The sequence below is a fragment of the Choloepus didactylus genome, chromosome 9 (assembly GCF_015220235.1).
Source record: "Choloepus didactylus isolate mChoDid1 chromosome 9, mChoDid1.pri, whole genome shotgun sequence".
NCBI classification, from domain to species: domain Eukaryota; kingdom Metazoa; phylum Chordata; class Mammalia; order Pilosa; family Megalonychidae; genus Choloepus; species Choloepus didactylus.
Window position 1 is genome coordinate 71,922,644 of NC_051315.1, and position 20,285 is coordinate 71,942,928.

A 20,285-nucleotide genomic window follows, 5' to 3' on the forward strand; every position below is an offset into this window, starting at 1 on the left:
ACTCACTTCTCAGGGAAGGCCCTGATAGAGCTGCTTCTGGCCCTAGTCTCAGAGCAGACTACCTGGATAGGCTCAGTTTTCCAAACCATCAATTTCTGGTGTCTTTGTGCTTAAGGGTTCAAGCTTCAGTTTATCTCTTTCTTCTCTTATTTCACTGTAAGCTGAAGGAGAAACCAGGCTGCATCTTCCACACTTAGCTTGGAAATTTCCTTGGTTAAATATCCAAGTTCATCGCTTTTAAGTTCTGTCTTCCATCCAATGTCAGAACACAATTTTGAAAAGTTTTCTGCCATTTTATAACAAGAATCACCTTTCCTCCAATTTCTGATGACACATATTCGTCATTTCTTTCTAAGGCCTTGCTAGAAGTACCTTTAGTTAACATCCATATTTCTATCAACATTCTGTTCATGATGAACTGTATATTCTCTAAGGCAAGAGAACCTTTCTCTACAGCTCTCACTCATTTTTGAGCCCTCATAATTCTTTCAGCCTCTACCCATTACCCAATTCCAAAGCCATTTTCATACTTTTCGGTATTTGTAATAATAGCACCCCACTTTCTGGTACGAAAAGCTGTTTTAGTTTCCTGACTGCTAAAACAAAGTATCATATAATGGGTTGGCTTAATGATGGGAATTTATTGGCTCACGGTTTCAGAGATATAGAAGGGTCGATATCTTCTGACTGGCCGGCAGTCTTTGGGGTTCCTTGGCTTTTCTGTCACATACAGTACCCATGGCATTTTTCTTCTGTGTTCCATCTGGCTGCTCCATGTGGCTTTTCTCCTTCTTTGTCCAATTTCCTTTGCTTTAAAGAACTTCAGCTACATCAGATTAAGGCCCACCCTTACTCAGTTTGGGCACATCTTAACTAACAGCATCTTCAGACGGATTCACATCCACAGGATCAGGGGTTGGGACCTGACCATGCCTTTTATTGGGGGTGCATGAATCAATCTCTAACAAGAGTCTTCAGGAACAACATTTAAGGGGTAGACAGACAAAACAGAAGTGTCTAAGGCAATTCAGAAAGAATAGTCAGGTGGGCAGAAAAATTAGGAGATGGAGGAGAAACTGTGAAGGAAAGCCACAGTCATCAGAGAGAAAAGATGAGACTTTGGCTCTTAGGAGATTGGGATTGGAGAGAGCAGTTTTAATGTAGTAAGTGAGGCAAAAGCATGATTGCACTGAATTAGAGAGTAGATTGATGGTGAGAAAGAGAAAACATGAATATGGACTGTTTTTCCAAAGAAGGATAATAGCTTAAGATTGATATGTTTTTGTGTTCTTAATAGGGGAATGAGTTAGGAAAGTTGTTTGTAAGGAAAGGGGCTATAAGAGAAGGAGATTTTAATCCAGAAAAATATGGGAATAAACTGGAGAAACCCTAGTTCTGGGCATTTAGCAGAAGTACGGGTTGGAGAGATTAGCAGGTGTGGGAAAGTTGGAATGTGTTGAGGAAAGGCATTAAGAAATTTTCCTCTGCTCCTTTCCATTTTCTTTGTGAGTTAGTGTTGTATGTGAAAGAAGAGGGGATGGGTGTTGGAAATGGAATTTGAGGACAGTAATGAAGGTTTGGAATAATCTTTGTGAGAAAGTGGGGAGGTTGCTGATCAGGGGCAATGAAAGCAATTTTGAACAATATCAAAGCCACAACTGAGATGGGAGACCATAAAGGTATAGAAGTATATCAGTTTGGTATTTTGTTAGTGATGTTTATGATTTTTATTCTTTATTCTCCCACCTGTTTTCCTTTCACAGGTTCACGAGTCCTTGCAAGCCATGGGGAGTAGTGCTGACAGTTGTGACAGTGAGATCACGGTCACCTCATTTGGTGAAGACCTTGTCACACCCACAGCACCAGACCAGCCTTATTTTAATGAATCAGAGGAGGAGTCTTTCATCCCTCTTCAGAAGGAAAGAGAAAAGGCAGCAATGGTTACAGACAAAAGAAAATCACATAGCCAGAACTTCCCCAAATGTGAGACTATTGAGGATAAAGGAAATAAACCACCCACCTCTAGTCAAGGGCATCAGGTTACTGAAGTTACTGAAAGTGAGGAGGATGTATCACCAGCACAGACAGTGGAGCTACTGAGGGAAGCAAGTGCTGAAAGTGATGTGGATAAAAGCAGTGAATGTGAATTTGCCCAGTATACCACACACCATATTCTTAAATCTTTGGCTTCTATTGAAGCTAAATGCAATGAAAAGGCCTCTGAAGATAAAACTGTGCCTCTGTCTTCTGTGGACAGAGTTAGTACAGCTTTGCAAAGAGCTCAAATGAAGGTTTGCTGTCTGTCTAGTCAAAGAGTAGGGCGTAGCCTGATAAAATCAAAAGATCTATTAAAACATAGGTACTTACTTGCAAAAGCTGGCTATCCTCTAAGAAGGTCTCAGTCTTTACCAACCACTTTATTGAGCCCAGTAAGGGTTGTGTCCTCTGTCAATGTTCGCTTGTCTCCAGGAAAAGAGACCAGATGTAGTCCACCTTCCTTCACCTATAAGTACACACCTGAAGAAAAACAGGAATTGGAAAAAGAGGTGATCGAGCCTGATAGCCAGTCCTTAGTAAAATCCACTGTTTTTATCCCGCCATCATCTGTGAAGAAAGAAGAAGCCTCTCAGAGTGAGGTGAACCGGTTGGAGGAATACTACCATCAGAGGACTCCTCCCTCTTTGCTGTATGCTCCGGCACCTGTGTCTCAGTCCACCTGTTCCCTTCACTCTGTCCACTCTGAGTGGCAGGAGAGGCCCCTGTGTGAGCACATGAGAACTCTGAGCACTCACAGTGTCCCCAACATATCAGGTGCCACCTGCAGTGCCTTCGCTTCCCCTTTCGGGTGTCCTTACTCACATCGACATGCTGCGAACCCTTATCGAGTGTGCTCTTTGAACCCTCCTTCTGCCATCGAAATGCAGTTGCGAAGAGTGTTGCATGATATTAGAAATTCCCTAAAGAATCTTTCACAGGTATAAGGAAAAGTATATATTTAATAACATTTTTTCTTATATTGATCTGAGTGCCCTTAATTCACTGAGAAGCTATACTTTTCCCGCAGGAGAGATTTTGCTCATTAGATATCTTCCCTTCTTCAGTCTCTCCTCCATTGTCTTTCCTTTTAGTCTAGTAATGTTGTGAAGTCTTCCCTATTAAAAAATCTTCCCTCTCAAAGTACTTTGTATTCTTTTCTCTGCCATTTGACAGTGTTCACCAACTCTTCCTTTTCTAAGTTTTCTTCCCCTTGGCTTCTGTGGCATCACGTTCTCCTGGTTCTAAGCTTTCCCCTTCACCTTCTGACTCCTGGTGCTGGTCTCCTGGCATGGAAATTAGTCCAGAACAGAAAAACAATCAGGTAAAGTGTGAATTTGAAAAAAAATGGCCTGTATGTAATGTCACTCTTAAAGTCACCACTCTCAGATTAGTTGGTAAATTGGAAATAATTTTCAAAAAGCCTTGACAATAAATACATTGTCTCAGGTTTTCCTTTCACATTTCAATTTTTAGATTGAATTTCTAAATCTTCCTTTGAGCCTACTTATATTTAGATAATTGAGGAAATGAAGAAAATGGCAACATAATGTAATGATTAGAGTTCTCAGCTAGGAGACAAGAGACTAGGATGTACATAATGGATCCCTTATAATAATAAAATAGTAGATGAAAAGCCACTTTGAAAACAGAAATCAAAGTTGTAAAATTTCAAGTTATGGTAAAATACACCTTTTACGTATCAGTTTTATCCTCATGATAGGTGCCTTACAATGATTTGCTATCAAAGGAGAATGTAGGTTTTTCTTTTTCCTCCTTACAAAATGTAGTTCTATGAGTGAGATATTTAACCTTCAGCTATAATTATGTGAGCTGGGGATTCCCAGACGCTGTCCTCCTGCACCTTCATGGTGTATCTATCTTTCTAGACCAGCATGTTCTTCTGCTCTAGATGTAGTCTTCTCTTGAATGTGCCATCAATATCTCACCGAACAACTGTCCCTACCTCCATTCCCTGCACTCTTCATTACCTGGCCACTGCCTGTCTCTACAGTTCTCATTCCTTACGTGCATTCTCCAGCCATATTAGACTGCATGCAGGTCTCTAAATAGTCATGTATTCTTAGATATCTGGTTTTTGCATATGCTACTTTCTTTGCCTGGAATGCCAGTCTTTGCCTTTGCCTGACCAAGTCCTATTTTTACTGTTAAGGCTCAGCTCAGGTGTCACCACTGTTGGGAAAACTTCTCTGACTTACTTAATCCAGATTTTTGTCTGTTTCTGTCTTAGCACTTACCCCTCCCCCAAATTATAATAATTTTGTTTATTTCTCTTTTTCTTTTCTTAGACTGTGAGATCTCCTTGGAGGATGAGAATACCTTTTATCTTTTTTATCTTCACTGCCTAAAATAGTGGCATATAGTAGATGCTCAAATGTCTTAAGAGTGAATGTGATGACTGCTTGCTCTTCATTACAGCCAAGTCAGTAGTAACTATAATCTCAAAATGACATTTGCGATTGCATCTGCCAAGTCATTAGTTACTATAATCTCAAAATGATGTTTGCTATGGCTTTTACAGATTTGAATGTTGTTTTTGTTTTTTTTTCCTACTTGCTCAAGGCAAGAGGGAAGTCCTGTAAGATACAGACATGAACTATTTAAGTTCCTTTGCCTCTTCCTCCGCTGAAATACATTGACTTGTACCTGGAACAACTAAGAGATAGATATTAGGAACTCATTTCTTTGGTTCCTGCTTAACAATATGAAAGCTTTTTTTGTTTTTCCAATGAAGAAAATATGTGGTCCAAAATACTGCCTTTTTAGCATCTTAGATAATTTGGAAATAGGCATTTTAACACTGACTTTTAATTCATACTTTCGCTTTTTTGAAGTACCCTATGGTGAAAGGGCCGGATCTTGCTGCTGCTCCGTATAGTACTCAGAAACCATCTGTTCTACCTCTTTATGAAGTAAGTTCTCATTTAAGTCTTTGTGTTACAAAATAATTTGCATGATTTAGAAGTATAATTGTTGTTATATTTTCATTTTAGAATACTTTTCAGGAGCTCCAGGTAATGAGGCGGAGCCTGAATTTGTTCAGAACTCAAATGATGGATTTAGAATTGGCAATGCTGCGTCAGCAAACCATGGTTTATCATCATATGACGGAGGAGGAAAGGTAAAACTTCATTTTATCTTACTGTATCTCAAAATGCTTTTCATTCTAAGAAGTATGGCCAACTTTTTAAGAAGAATTTATTTAGGTGTTATTTCTACTGCTATGTACCCTGTATTTGTTTTGTGAGCCAGTGTAAATAAAGTTAAGCATATTTCCTTACAAAGTAAACTTTTCTTCCTTCAATACATTAAGGAAGATGGTGATTGTTAACTGTTTTTTAGTGTTTGAGATATCTGTGAGAGAGGAAGAAAGAACAGTTGTCCTGGTGGGTACACCTGTGGCAATTGCTATTGTGTTAATTTATAGAACTTGAAATTTCAGTGCCCTCTGTTAGCTTGTATTAGTTGACAAGAGAGATGAATGGGAAACTTCAGACTGCTTCTTTCAAATTTTGTGCCTATCACTATACTGATAGATATGAAGTTGATCAGCTCCAGAGTTTGAGAAATTCAGTCCGAATGGAGCTTCAGGACCTGGAAATGCAGCTGGAAGAGCACCTGCTGGGCCTGGAGGAGCTTTGCGCCGTGCGTGTGCCTTCTCCTTTCCACTCCTCAACACTTGTGGTATGGTACCTTGGGTGTTGTCAGTGGTTTTCACTAATGCTTTATTTCTAAGGTTCCTCATAATTTAGAGAAAATGCCTCAATTTAAAAACATTTATTTTAATAGCAGAAGTAGAATGTTTAAGGAGATTTCCCACAAATCCATTAAATATGAAAGTTTGTAATTTTATTAAGTACATTGGTGAATTATCATAATTTTTAATAATAGATAAAAAGGGTCAAAACAGAATTTTTAGGATTTTTAAAGGAAAAATGATACTGATTCACGTATTACTAATTTAGATTTTAATTTTCATGTAACTGCAAAGAACACAAATATATATTTCACTTAATTTTTTTTCTTTTTTGCATTTGAATAACTATTCCCTTTTTTTAATTTTTCCTTTATTTTTGGTTTCTTTTCTATTTCTTATGTTGTCTTAAAGAATCAAATGAGATCTTTAGGCAGAAAATATGTGTAGAAGGAATCCACAAACAAGAGAATGAAACACTATTTCTCTAAAATTTGTACCACTTTTCATCTTATAGTGTTCTCCCTGAAATTTGAACTTCAAAAGTTATGTTATTATTTTTGCCAGTATGTTTGAATTTTCAACTATGTTGTATTGACATGTTGAATAATGAACTTTTCTCTTTGTTACTTGGACAACAAATTTGATTTTGTTAAAAATAAATGGAGTAAAAAAAATAAATGGAGTAATGCACACAGAATAAATATATGGAATAGAATAAGTAGAATAACAAATAGGAATGTATATATGTATGTCGTAAAATAAGAATATTTTATATCATTTTATGAATTTATTTTTCCATAAATTGGTTTTGATCCACCGTTCTGAGAAATGTGTGTTGGTGACAGCAGAATCAGAACATCTCCATACAACTTTTGGTATCAACCCTTCAATTACAGTAACACATTTTGTAGGAATCCATGACAGTTGAGGGTGACCTCCTTCAGGGCAATATTTAGCAAGTTAATTTTATTACAACACACTTGTAGTTTGAAAAAAAAAAAATATATATATATATATTGTTCTTACTTTTTCAGGGAATGTGTGGCAGTAGAAGCGCTGATAACTTGTCATGCCCTTCTCCATTGAATGTAATGGAACCAGTAAGACTCTCTCCTTTTAAATCACTGGGGAAGGGAATGATATAACATTTCATAAACAATTTTCCTAGTGTAGATGAAATATATTTTTTCAAAAAATAGAATTTTAATAAGTTAGTTAAATTGATTGGAAGATAGTTTGGCACTTCTGAAAGTCCATTGCCGTCTTAGGCCACTAGAAAACCAACTTAACTGTAATAGTGATTTATCTTTATTTCTTAAAGGAGATAAAGCACCAAAAAAGTAACTAACATACCCCAGGGGAAATGGGCTTTCACAATCTGATGCCAAGTCCTTTAGGGAGAATTGGATCTGTATAATTACTACTTTTTAAACGAAAGTCTAATATTTATTATATTTTAAGCCAGTTTGATTGACTTGGGGGCAAAGTGTGAGTAGCTATTTTTTTTTTTTTTTCTTTTTTTCACTGTTCTTCATTAAAGGTAATTCAGATACCTCTGTGGTAACAAGAAAAATTTCATCCAACTTCATATTCTAGTTAAACATTTTAGTACTTTATCTAATCTCACTGTGAATTTAAATTTTACCTTCTGTTTTTACAAATGAAATTGAGTGGTTACTAGATTAACAAATTAGAATTAGGTCTTTAAGAGTTATGTGATATTTGACAGTAATCACAGCTAGGCTTTTTTTTTTTTTTTTTTTTTTAGTTGTAAAGCATCTCCACATGGGATCTTTATTGGTCACAAAGGACAACATAGAAACTGTACAGAAAGAAATCAAACAGCTAGGCTTTTAATTTTGTTTTCAACTACCAATCTTAATTTCAAGATAGAACAGTAAAATTTTTCTAATCTGCAGGTCACTGAACTGATGAGGGAACAGTCGTATCTGAAGTCTGAATTGGGCCTGGAACCTGGAGAAATGGGATTGGAAATTCCTCCTGGAGAAAGCTCAGAATCTGTTTTCTCCCAAGCAACGTCAGAGTCATCTTCTGTATGTTCTGGTCCCTCTCATGCTAATAGAAGAACTGGAGTATCTTCTAGTGACTCAGTGGGCAAACCCAAAACCCAGTTAGTACAAAGCAAGAAAGTATTCCGAGCATCGGTGGCCCTAACACCAACTGCGCCTTCTAGAATAGGGTCTGTGCAGACACCTCCAGATGTGGAAAGTTCTGAGGAAGTTGGAGCAGCTGAAGAAGTCGCAGAGGCTATAGAACCTAAATCTGCAGTAGAAGAAGGGCATGGAAAAATCCCATTAATGCCAGTTACTGAGGAAATGCATAAAAATGTAGAGCAAGATGAGTTGCAGCAAGTCATACGGGAGGTGAGTAAAACTGTTTTTAATTTATTTGCAGATTGTGAGAATTAAACATTAATCATTTATGAGATATTCCTTTGATTGAAGGTATTCAATAATTTTCAGAGAGCTTTTAAATTAATTTTCCCATTGATCTGGTTGGTGTCTATTATTAGATATGTTTGTAATGGGAATACGTTTTTATAAGTTTTACATCCACTGTGAAATAATTGTGATTCTCTACGTTCACTCTATATTCCTTCCATGAAAAAGGTGTTTATAGGGTTCACAATGGATAAACAACGTAACAAATTCATCAGACCTCATTTTCCACATCTGTAAAATGAGGTTTATAATTTAGATCTCTTCCCAGATGAAAATTCTGTACTTCTGTAGTTTAATTGACATGAGGCAGTGGTGGTGTGATTATAATAAGTAAGAATTTGATCTGTTTGGTGAGTGGAGAAATGTGAACATTATATGAGTTGTTCAAAGATAGAAGTCCAGAATGAAAAGAAGACTTTACCCTAGATGACAGTAGTGTGAGAAACTGAAGCCTTACCATAGTTCTAGGTTATCAAAGGAATTGCAAAAAATTAATAGTCAAAGGTCAAATGATAATTTAGAAAATTAGTAAAATAACTGTTTTAGGCACCAAGATCAGGTAATAGGCAGGATTAGTGTATATCATTAAAAAAAGGAGACCTCTTTAGACACACTTGTATGATAGCTGTCCTAGTTTGCCAATGCTGCCAGAATGCAAAACACCAGAGATGGATTGGCTTTTATAAAGGGGGTTTTATTTTTTTACACAGTTATAGTCTTAAGGCCATAAAGTGTCCAAGGTGACACATCACCAATCAGATATCTTCACTGGAGGATGGCCAGTGGTATCCGGAAAACCTCTGTTAGCTGGGAAGGCACGGGGCTGGTATCTGCTTCAAAGTTCTGGGTTCAAAATGACTTTCTCCCAGGACATTCCTCTCTAGGCTGCAGTTCCCCAAAAATGTCACTCTCAGTTGCTCTTGGGGCATTTGTCCTCTCTTAGCTTCTCTGGAGCAAAAGTCTGCTTTCAACAGCTGTCTTCAGACTGTCTCTCATCTGTAGCTACTCTCTCAGCTTCTGTGCATTCTTCAAAGTGTCCCTGTTGGCTGTAGCTCCTCTTCAAAATGTCACTCACAGCTGCACTGAATTCCTTTTGTTTGTCAGCTCATTTATATGGCTCCAGTGATTTAATTTAGACCCACCCTGAATGGGTGGGGCAACACCTCCATGGAAATGATCCAATCAGAGTCATCACCCACAGTTGGGTGGGGCGCATCTCCATGGAAACACTCCAAGAATTACAATCTGATTAACACTAATACATCTGCCCACACAAGATTACATCAAAGAATTTGGCTTTTTCTGGGGGCATAATACATTCAAACTGGCACATTCCACCCCCTGGACCCCAGAAAAACATATTCTTCCCAAATACAAAATACATTCATCCCATCACAATATCACAAAAACTTAAATCATTTCAGTAACAATAGTTCAGTACAAGATCCCATTAAATCAGTTACAGGTGTGGTCTGTCCAAAAGCAAAATTCCCCTCTGACTGTGGACCTGTAAACTTAGAACAAGTTATGTGCTTCCAATATACAGAGGAGGAACATTCATAGGATAAACATTCCCATTGCCATGAGGAAAAACTGAAAGGAAAACAGGGTTCACAGGATCAAAACAGTTCCTAAAACCTGCAGGACAAACTGCATTGGATTTCAAAGTCTGAGAGTCATTTATAGAACGACATTGCATTCTTGGGGCTTGAGAGAGCGGGAGTCTGACCCTTCCTAAGGGCCTTATCGGGTAGCCCTTTCCTCTCCAAATCCTGAGGTGAGTTCTCCATCATATCTACACATTGGGGAAACCACCTTCTCAGCCCCACCCTCCTCAAACATTGGGGCAGCACCCGGATTCCCTTCCATCTCCAGGGCACACACTCAACCCCTTCAGAACAGTGGGGTGGAAGCCAGGCTCTCCCCAATTCCCTGGGAATGTGCTCCACCCTCTTTGTGACCTGGGGTGGCAAAACTCTTCCAGAGCATCAAGGCAGAATGCCCACCCTCGGTCTCCAGGGCAAACTCACCCTTTCCATGCATGTGGGCCACTCCGCTCACCTAGCCCAAGGCCTCTTGACTCCAGACCTCAACCTCCATGGCTCTGTCTTTGAAGAAATTTTTCCTTCAATTTGTTCCTTGTCTGTCTCCTCCAGTCCAGACTGGCAACAGCTCTGTCTATGAAGATCTTGCAAAAATTCTGTTGGCTTCTCATGAAGCACACGGGTCAAAGCTGTCAGACAATAGGACTTTCCACAAATCCTTTCTGGATAACTCCGTCTCCAATCTTGGCTTGTACTGAAATGGTGGTTGGGTTCCAAGTTTGGTTAAATCCTCACGTTGGGCTATAGATTCTGGAGTTCCACTCCCTGGAAGCCCAGAGTTTTCCAAACCATCAATTTCCGGTTTCTGTGAAACCAAGAGTTCATTTCTCAGCTTATCTCTGTCTCGCATTTTACTATAAGCTGCAAGGAGCAGCCAGGGTACATCCTCCACATGTAGTCTGGAGATCTCCTCAGCTAAGTATTCCAGGTTGTCAGTTTCAAATTCTTCCTTCCATCTGCCACCAGGACTCAATTTTGCCAAATTCTCTGCCACTTTTAAATAAGGATCGCCTTTCTTCCAGTTTGCAGCAACACATTCATCATTTCTGCTCAAGGCCTCATCAGAAGTATCTTCAGAGTCCATATTTCCACAAACAGTCTCTTCAAAGCAGTTTAGGCCTTTTCTAACAAGCTCCTCACAGTTCTTCCAGAATCTCCCCCTTATCCATTTAAAAAGCCCACACAAGATTACATCAAAGAATTTGGCTTTTTCTGGGGGGCATAATACATTCAAACTGGCATAATGGCTTTATGATTTTTCCTTGTCTTCTCAAATCATACTCTCTCTTTGAGTGCAAAATCTGGAAGAGAAGGCACAGAATAAAAATTACACATGCTGAAATTTTTTTTTCTATTCTAATTCCTTGTCTAAGAATTTCTAAGAGTAACTAGGAGAACCATAATTATACATACTATTTCCAACTGAGTTACTGAAACCCATGATGATAAAAGATCATTCTTTCCATTAGTTAGTAAAGGAATATCCTATGCATTTAAAAATCACCTTTTAAGTGTCTATTGAGTATCCATTCTGTGAAGAATAAAAGAAAAATGCATTTAAGACATGAAATCATGAAGCTTAAAATCTAGTAGAAAGGTAAACAAGACTAACTCAGGAAACAACTGAAAAATTGCACAGAAGAGCATGCATTATAAAGTGTTAACTAAGAATTTAGGAATGGGAAATGTCAAAAATGAGCCAGAGAAATTGGGATCAGTGGCTCCCTATTTTTAAACTGTTTATTTTTAATAAATTCAGCAATGTGAACCTAATGTATTTTTAGAATTAATCTGTGAGTAACATAGAAAAATTTCTTGTGGTTTTGTTAAGAATGGTGACAGCAGACCAGAATCTCCCCTCAGAAGAGGGCTTTTGATTTTCTAAGTCCAGAAATTAGTTCATGGGTATTAGATTCCATCATTTATAGTCACATCATAGTAGCTTGAGAAGTGCATTAAAAATAAATATGGTCGGTTCTGCTATAATATGGAATATTCGTTGCTAAAAATCACCACATTGTGCAAAATCATGCAGTAGAAACCACAGGAGTTATGGGAAAAGTGGCATTAGGGACAGAATACTCAAAAACTTTGGCAGTGACATATTTAAGAAAAAGAGAGAGGAACCCGATAAAGCTGTAGAATAGTTTTAATGCTACATGGTTAAGACATACATAAATATTACAATAAATATAGCAACTTACTTTGAAAAAGACTGAAGTTTACTTGTGGAAGTGGATATTGTGGAAGGGTTGCAGTTTTTGAGTTATCGTGAAGTAGTGATCATAGGGTTATATGATATCAAACAGGAAGTTTTAATACCTGATGTGGTTGAGTGTGGCACATTATAGGCTGTGGACTTAGGTAGCTGGTATATGTTTAAGGTGTATACATTTTATGTACTGTATTCCTAGGTTCAGCTGAGTGTGGTTTTCTGTATTCACCTAGTGTTTCTTGTGGATGAAATCATGCATAAGTAATCATGAGATTTACACTTTGCTCAAATTGTTCCCTAGTATTTCAAGCATGTTGAGACAGATCCACATATTCAAAACAAGTGTTATAGCAGAAAAGACTGAATGTATATAATTGCATTTCATGACAAGAATTTACAAATGTAAAAAGATTTAAAAGCTTTTAATTCTATAAATTTGTTAGTGTTACACATATAATTTTTTGTAAGTTAGTGATGACTGGTTAATGTTTAGCCTATTAATGGTTGAACAAGCTCTGCACTCATCCTCCTCCAGTGTGACTGTCAGTAGTAATCCATTCCTGTTTATGTGTTTCATATCAAAAGATCAGTTTCCAAGTGAAATTAAGTAATTGTTTTTCTCCACACTACATTTGCTGACAGTTTTTAAGCAAACTTTTTTTGTTTTGTTGAAATACATTTTGTTGTTGTTGTTTCCTAAGCCTGCTTTGGTTTGAAAGTTTTCCTTAAAAATTCAACTTCATGTTGCTCATTTGACAGAAATGCTCCCTTATTGCACACTTGATTTTAAAGTTTTAATGGCCTGATATGTGCTGTAAGTAATTTCCTGTGAATAAAGTATTCACTTTAGACCAAATTAAATCTTTTGGACCAGTAGAACATGTAGAAAAGGTGGTTGTTCTGTTATGCTGTCTTTGTTCTAAATAATAATGTATTCATATATAAGCACCTCTAATTAAATATGAAAGATTTTATAATTTGAAGACATTTAAACTGATATGTAAGGCAAATGTTTGAAGAATTTTTCAGCATTTGTTAATTTAGAAACTCCTTAATTCAGAATTTGGCATAGTTTGGAGAAAGTTCAGCATTAATGTCTTTTACTGTCTACAATGAAGGGCTCACCAAGCAAAATAAATAGCTCAAACAAGACATAGGCAAAATATTGATGTACTTAAAAGAACAAATTATTTTATGGCATTTTAAAAGCATATATTAATAGATAAATTAGTCCAATGCCAATTATAATTTTTTAAATGTGTTAATATTGTTTTAGCCCAATTACAGTGATTTTTTTTGTTGAACTTTTATTTATAAAATGTTTAAATTTCAGTTTAGTCTTCATTTCATTCACTTCAGATCCATATGGTGCTAAGTTCCAATTTTTATTGTTTTTGTTTGTTTGTTTTAAGCTTGGTGTATCAGCTCCCAAGAAAATTAAATTCAATTCTGTCTTCCCAGTAAATTCTGGGCCCCTAACCCCATTAACAAAGCTACCATTCATAAAGGCAAGATTTAATACTGGGTTGAACAGTCTCACAGGTGAGGATTAAGCATGTTTGGCAGACCTTTCAGGGAAGTTTTCTTATTGCACTCATGGGTGCATGAAAACAATGCTTTCTATCAGGCCTTGCTTTCCACATTTCACTATATACAAGGTTTTTAAAAAGAGTGCTTTCATTATTTATAATGTAGAAATGCAGTAGAATTCTTCTTTTGAAGGAGAGCATTGAAAGAAAGTCCTTTTAGGCAAATGTTTAGTTCAGTGACTAAACTTTTGTCAGATTAAAGATACCCCTTGGTTGTGCAGATGTGTATGTTTTAGTGAGAAAAAGTACAGTGTCTTAGAATTTGTCTGGGTGGTCTGTCTGTGATGTATGTGATCAGTGGCCTGTAACTATTTACAGTTATTTAAATTCTATTGTTTGTTTAAATTCTGTTAAATGTATATATTTACATTTTTATATTTATGTGTATAGTGTGTGTGTATATATATAAACAGATTATTTAATAGAATGAATGAAAGTGTTCCCATAAAAACAAATTTAATAAAATTAAATGTCAAAGAGTAAACATAGATTGCTTTGTTTTTAGAAAGTTCTTCCTGTTTATTGAAGTTCCTAAGCTTGGTTCCAGGCTTTCAGTATCTTTGTGTATCCATCTGACATGCTTTAAACATGCATTTTGGTAAATGCATGGTTTGTCTGTGTTCTTATGTAAACGTTTTTAGTGATCACCTGATACAATGACTGGCACTCAGTTAAGCACTCAATAAATACATATTAAATGGATGTGTTGCCCCACACTTCAGACTAGCAGGGGGTCTATTTGTATTGCCAATACGCATCCGTTCTTAACCTCAAGTAGTCTGTCTTTAACCTACACCACTTGTTGGAAATTGTGCTTATAAAAGCTATCTTACCATCCATCCCAGGAGAATTTTCTCTGTCCTAATCCTTCCAGTCTCTCTGTAGCATGGGGACTTTACAACTATGGACAACTAATTTATTTGTCCATATATTTATCCCTTCAATAAATTGTTAAAAGCATTTTGTCATTTTCAATGTTAGACTGTCTGTAGTCCTTTGATTTTCTACTTAACCTTCAGTTCCTTTTTGTGTCTAATTCTCCCTCCCTTCCTTCCTCTCTCATTCCCTCCTTCCTTCCTTCCTTCCATCATGAAGCACTCTGTGCCAGGACCATAGATAAATGAGACCTGATCCCCTCCCTGAAGTGTAGTTCACAATATAACACTTTGCATTTTGCCCTTGCACTTCCTGTTGTGATTTCCTTCTACTCCCTAGTAGGAATGTCAGTTAGGCTCTTTTCTGCCTCCTCATCTGAGGTGCTCTTGCTGTAGTTTTCCCTTCTTACTATCATCTGAAATTGTCTTTATTTTTTATGACCTACTCTCTAAAGTCTGCCATTCTCTGAGAATTTTCTGTTTTTTTTCTCTTCTATTCCATACTTATCTCTCATTTTGCAAAATTTATTCTTATGTCACTAATGAATTAATTTTTCCTCCAATTTTTTATGAGACAATATTCATTTTGTCTCCATTTAGATTATAACATCCTTGAGACTCTTACGCTTTACATCAGCAGTGCCTGTACTCTTATTAAAAAATGTTGGTACATTTTGGGTTTGTAAAGAATACTTTTTGGTTGGTTTGTCTTTTGAATGATGAAGAATGGTGAAATGTCATAAAATTGCCATGTTGCATCATGGCAGGACTGGAAAGACTATACTAATTTTCTTTTCTAAATATAGACTTGCACTGGTTCTCAATCAATACATTGTATTTCCTTTTGTATACTGCTTGGCTAGAAGATTCTGGTTTTTGTAACATTTGTATCCAACACAAATCCATTTAAAAATGAATCTGAAGTGCTTTAAACTTCAAAAACGTTTGATGCTTCTTAAAGTTTAGGCATATTGGTAGAAGTTAAAAGGATAAGCTTATATTTACTTAAATAGATCCCAGTACAGATGCTTGATAGCTAAGAAGCATTTTGTTTCTATGAACAATTATATAAATCTATTGTGTGCCAGCTTTGCATGACAGATTAATACAGAGCTGTTTTTGGAAAGACTTCAATTGAGATGCGTTCAGGATGTACTTAGCAACATTTTAGGAAGCAGATCAGGCTGACAGGAAACTGTGGAAATGTAGAATTTTTAAAAGCTGGTTGAGAGTGTCTCAAGTGCTAATTTGGAAAGGCACTATCAGTTTATTTCCGGAAATACACATTTAAAACCTTCACAAGGGGCTATTTGGAGGTGATGCTGTGTCATTAGAGAGAAAAAGGAGTGGATAGGCATATGTGGTGTTTGGGCATCTGGGGAAGGAAAGCTTGATAGACTTGTCATTGCTCCTAGGTCTCTTTGCCTTTTCCAACAATAAAATGAGATGTATATCTTTTTGTAAAGCAAAAGTTTCAGATGGGTAAGAAGTGTATAACACGACTAAAGAAAACTTTCTTTCTTTGAAGTTTAGTAATAGTTTAGAGAATGATTTTCATGTTTTAAAATAAATTGTACTAAGTGATAATTTCTCCTTTCTATTTAAAATGTGCATGTTAGGGTAAAACAATATATACCTTCTTTAGATACTTTGCTTTCAGGTAGTAGTATGGCAAGCAATACACCTGCATATTATTTTGCTACTAATGGGTTTTCCTAGCATTAAGAACATTGGACTATCCTGCTGATTCCCTTACAAAAGTAGTCACTGATAAAAAAACATAAAGGTGAATTTACCGTTAGTCAGTCCTTCTGGGTTATTTTGTGTCATGAAATAAATCACTAGAAGTTTTTAAAACTATAAAATAATATTTTCTAATGTCCTCAACCTAAGAATTGTGATATTTTATAATGTAGTTATCTGAGTTAAGGCTAGGCTTGACTTTAGTGTCTGATCTGGATTTGAGGATAGATGGATACAATTCTGCATCTCCTCTTTACTTTGCATGAAGGCTCAGGTGAAGTTCATAGTTTGCTCTGCAGTTTAGCTAATTGTGGTAATTAAATGCTATTATGTTTTTCTGAAAACATAAAAAATTGATTGCACTGCTATTATAAAATTCTTACATTTCCATTCCAGATTAAAGAGTCTATTGTTGGGGAAATTAGACGGGAAATTGTGAGTGGACTTTTGGCAGCAGTATCTTCAAGTAAAGTATCTAGTTCTAAGCAAGACAAATAGTCATTAAATAGAATTTACAGGTGAGTCTTTCTGAATTTCTTTGTTTAGCTAAAGGTAAATTAGCACTTGGTTTTTAATAATTTGTTTTCTTAGAAGATGTGTCTGTTTCTATAGATAATTTTGATTTTTAAATGTATGTAATCTGTTATCCTACAGATGTGAAAATCGCATACACTACCATATGAAATGTAAACATGTCAAATCCCTAAACACTAACCTCAAGGGATTATCTATATTGTGTTGTTTAACTGAAATTTCATTGTATTAAATAATTGCTGGAATTGGATATTTAAACCTGAACCTTAGTTTAACAGTATTGGTTATGTTGGCATTTCAGATGTACAGTTTATGGAACAAGAATCACAAATTCTTAGTAAATTATTTTTATCTTTTAAGGAAGCATCTCCCATATGTCCGTATCTAATTATGTCAAAATTTATAAAGAAGTATTTGTTGTTTTAGTTATTAAAATGGGTTACTTTAATTCATTATACCTCTAATTAAATTAATTAAATAATATTCAGACTAATCCTTGGTGAACACAAAAAGGAATTATGCAGATTAGTAGAATAATTAAATTTACAGGATTAAATATACCCATTCAATGAGATACGGGAAATAAAAATGTAATTTGAAAAGTATGATATATAATTTCCACTGTAGAAAATATGGAATACTTTTCATTAAATTATATTATAAAGCAACCCATAGGATTTTTTCCAAAGCCAGCTATAAAAGAATTGACTCTCAGTAAGATGTGTAGAGATCATAGAAGGATCATATTTATAGACATATATATATTTGGATAAAATTTGCATTCCTTTTATGGAGAACATTTTAATAATAACAATTGAACGACGTTTAATATTGACTCCTCTTTCCTTTTTAAGGTTGGCTTGGACCCTATTACCTATGTAATATTGGAGTTAATCATTGGTATACATGGTGAAGGTGTTACTTGTGCTTCAGAAGATGCCTGCTGCTGACTTGGGCTACTGTATACAGTGTACAATGTTTATTTCTCCTATGCATACCTTTAAAAATACATAGAAATTTAGGCACTTTGCTGAACTTTATTTCTTTTCTGAACTGTCAAAACTGTAGCAGTTTGAAAAGCCTAATATTTATTTGTATGACTATATTTTTCAGTTGATCTGTAGAATTAATTTTAAAACTTGAAGACTTCCAGACTTAACCTACTTATAAATAACATATTTCTTCAGACTGGCTTCTTAAAACACTGACCTCTATGAGGTATTTACTGTGCAATAACTGATTCATTTTTTGAGAGCTTGAAGCGACCAATGATTTCCCCTCCACTGCTGTTAATTAGTGTCACTTCCAAGAAGAAAAACTGTTCTGTTGTAAAAATTGCTATTAATTCTTGAGGAGGTTACTAACAGCAGTATGATAGAATTATATGATATTACCTAAATCTACTTAATGTTTTTACACTGTAGGCCTTGTTGCTTTACCCAAGACAAATATTTTATTATGGCTTACTTACTATTTTTCTTTTGGAAATGTGCCTTATGTTAAACACTATGTACTTTTTGCATTGTCCAGACATCTTTATTTTAAGGAGATATTTCTTCTATCTTTTAGACAGAATAGTAGAATATTTCCAAAATAATGGGGCCTATGACTTGAATGGATAGAAATGAATAAGCTGGTTTTTGTTTTTCAAAATGGAAGAAAGTTAGATTTGTTCTCATTCATAAATGGTTTTAATTCAGTCTAAACCAGTGAAAACTGTTTTTATGCAGAAAAGGAAAATGGTTTTCTATTTGGTTTTCTATGTATTAAATAGATGTGTAAAGTAATAACCAGATGTTATTGGAATTTTTCTTTCAGCATTTATAATTTTCAACTCCTTATATTTCTTTGTGTGTGAAATTTTAATCAAGAGTGGTTGCAATGTTAGCAGTATTCTTTGAAAGAATATCTAAAAGGTTTATGCATGTTTGAATGATCACACAAAGGCTGATTTCTAAAAAAAATATTAAAACAATAAAGTATTTATTTTGCCTAACATGTTGTTAATGGTTTCCTTTTCTTGAACTGCAACGTGAAAAATTTGGATTAGATTTGATGAGTAACAATTAAGGTCTAAAAGAATTTCAGCACATAACCAAATAGGGTTTTATTCTGTTTTCCTGGAGAGGCTTCCATGATGTCTTAAAAAATTCAGTTAAGGCTAGAACACCCTGGAGAGATAGTACATTACTGATATCTCTTGGTCTCATCTCGTTCTGTGGTCCTAATGATTACCATCTGAGACCAAATTAAACTTCTCTTAAAAATGTACTATTAAAACTATGAAGAATAGACATTTAAATAGTATTTTATTCTTTGGTCAAGTCATTCAGGAGTTTAACTGGTTAATTCCAAAAATAGTAATGAAATGAACAAACCAAACATTCCATATTAATTGTAATACAGACAACAACAATTTTAATTACTCAGTTTTGTAGCCCCTTTTGGTACTGTCTGATGATATAAGATACTCAGAATTTGATAATCAAAATTAGGGCTAAAACAGTTGCAGCAACTTATAGGCTGAACCAATGGGCAAATTGCTTAAGGAGTATAAAAATGAAATAAAATGAATTTTATTATTGTAGTCTTATCTTCCCTCTTCTAATTTTAAGCCTTTGTGTATGTAATAAATGTTTGGGAAGTATTAAGTTCAAGCAACTATTTTACTAGAGAGGAGGATTTGTGTGGGGAATAGTGAGAAATGAAGTTGGAAAGGTAGGATTCGGGTAGATTGTGGTAATCTTGAATGCTAGATTAAGGAATTTATTGACCATATAATATAGATGATAGAGACAGTGAGTTTTGTGCAGAGGACCGGCATAATGAAAAGAATGTTTTTCAGAAGGTAAGTTGTCCATAGCCTGTGCATATTGTGCCAAGACCTGAACTAAGAAGGCATACAAGAAAATGAATATTGAAATGGTGATTTTGAATTTTGGAGCTGCTGTGAAATGATACACCAAAGACAAATATGGGCAGTTTCTCAGGCTTGAAGTATATATTGTTCCTTTAAGGCTATCCAGTTGAATTTCAGTTACATGTAAAATATGCATTACATCATTTAAGAATATTTGCTCAGTTGGCTGTCTCACTCCGGCTTTTTTAGAAGAAAACAGGAATGTAGTAAACTGCATTTAAAAGAATGTTCCTCACATGTCCAAATGGGAGTATGGTGCTAGTGCAAGAATAAAGCACAACTGAAGCATAGGTACCCCTTTTTTGTCTTCTCCTTGAAAGAAAGACTTGACAGAACATGTAAGAAGTGGGAAGATAAAACATTCCATCTTCTTATAATGAAAGCTGAGGATCAAAGCTTTGTAGTAAGTTTTGTATGTCTGATAGTTAGAATCATTTATGAATATTGAAAGCATGTAATTAGCACTTATTCTAACTGCATTCTAAATGTATGAAGTTAAGACGTCATATCTAATTGAGTTCCTCTCCTATACAGTTTTAAATTTCTATCCCTTACTATAAAGCCATACCATTTACCTTGTTTTCTTTATTT

The 20,285-nt window shown here is 35.5% G+C and overlaps 1 protein-coding gene across 4 annotated transcripts in view; it reads left to right on the top strand.

Annotated features, from left to right (window-relative positions):
- The window catches only part of ITPRID2 (ITPR interacting domain containing 2), a 41,084-nt gene extending 22,314 nt beyond the window's left edge, over positions 1 to 18,770 (top strand). The window contains exons 11-18 of one of the 4 annotated variants that reach the window (XM_037849096.1): positions 1,764 to 2,975; positions 4,890 to 4,967; positions 5,049 to 5,176; positions 5,592 to 5,739; positions 6,787 to 6,852; positions 7,672 to 8,136; positions 16,637 to 16,758; positions 17,629 to 18,770. In XM_037849096.1, the coding sequence (XP_037705024.1) occupies positions 1,764 to 2,975; positions 4,890 to 4,967; positions 5,049 to 5,176; positions 5,592 to 5,739; positions 6,787 to 6,852; positions 7,672 to 8,136; positions 16,637 to 16,738 (2,199 nt within the window). In that variant the 3' untranslated portion in view covers positions 16,739 to 16,758; positions 17,629 to 18,770. The remainder of the gene's footprint in view (positions 1 to 1,763; positions 2,976 to 4,889; positions 4,968 to 5,048; positions 5,177 to 5,591; positions 5,740 to 6,786; positions 6,853 to 7,671; positions 8,137 to 16,636; positions 16,759 to 17,628) is intronic. The other 3 variants (XM_037849097.1, XM_037849099.1, XM_037849098.1) reach the window with 3 other exon arrangements.
- The last annotated feature ends 1,515 nt before the right edge of the window (positions 18,771 to 20,285 follow it).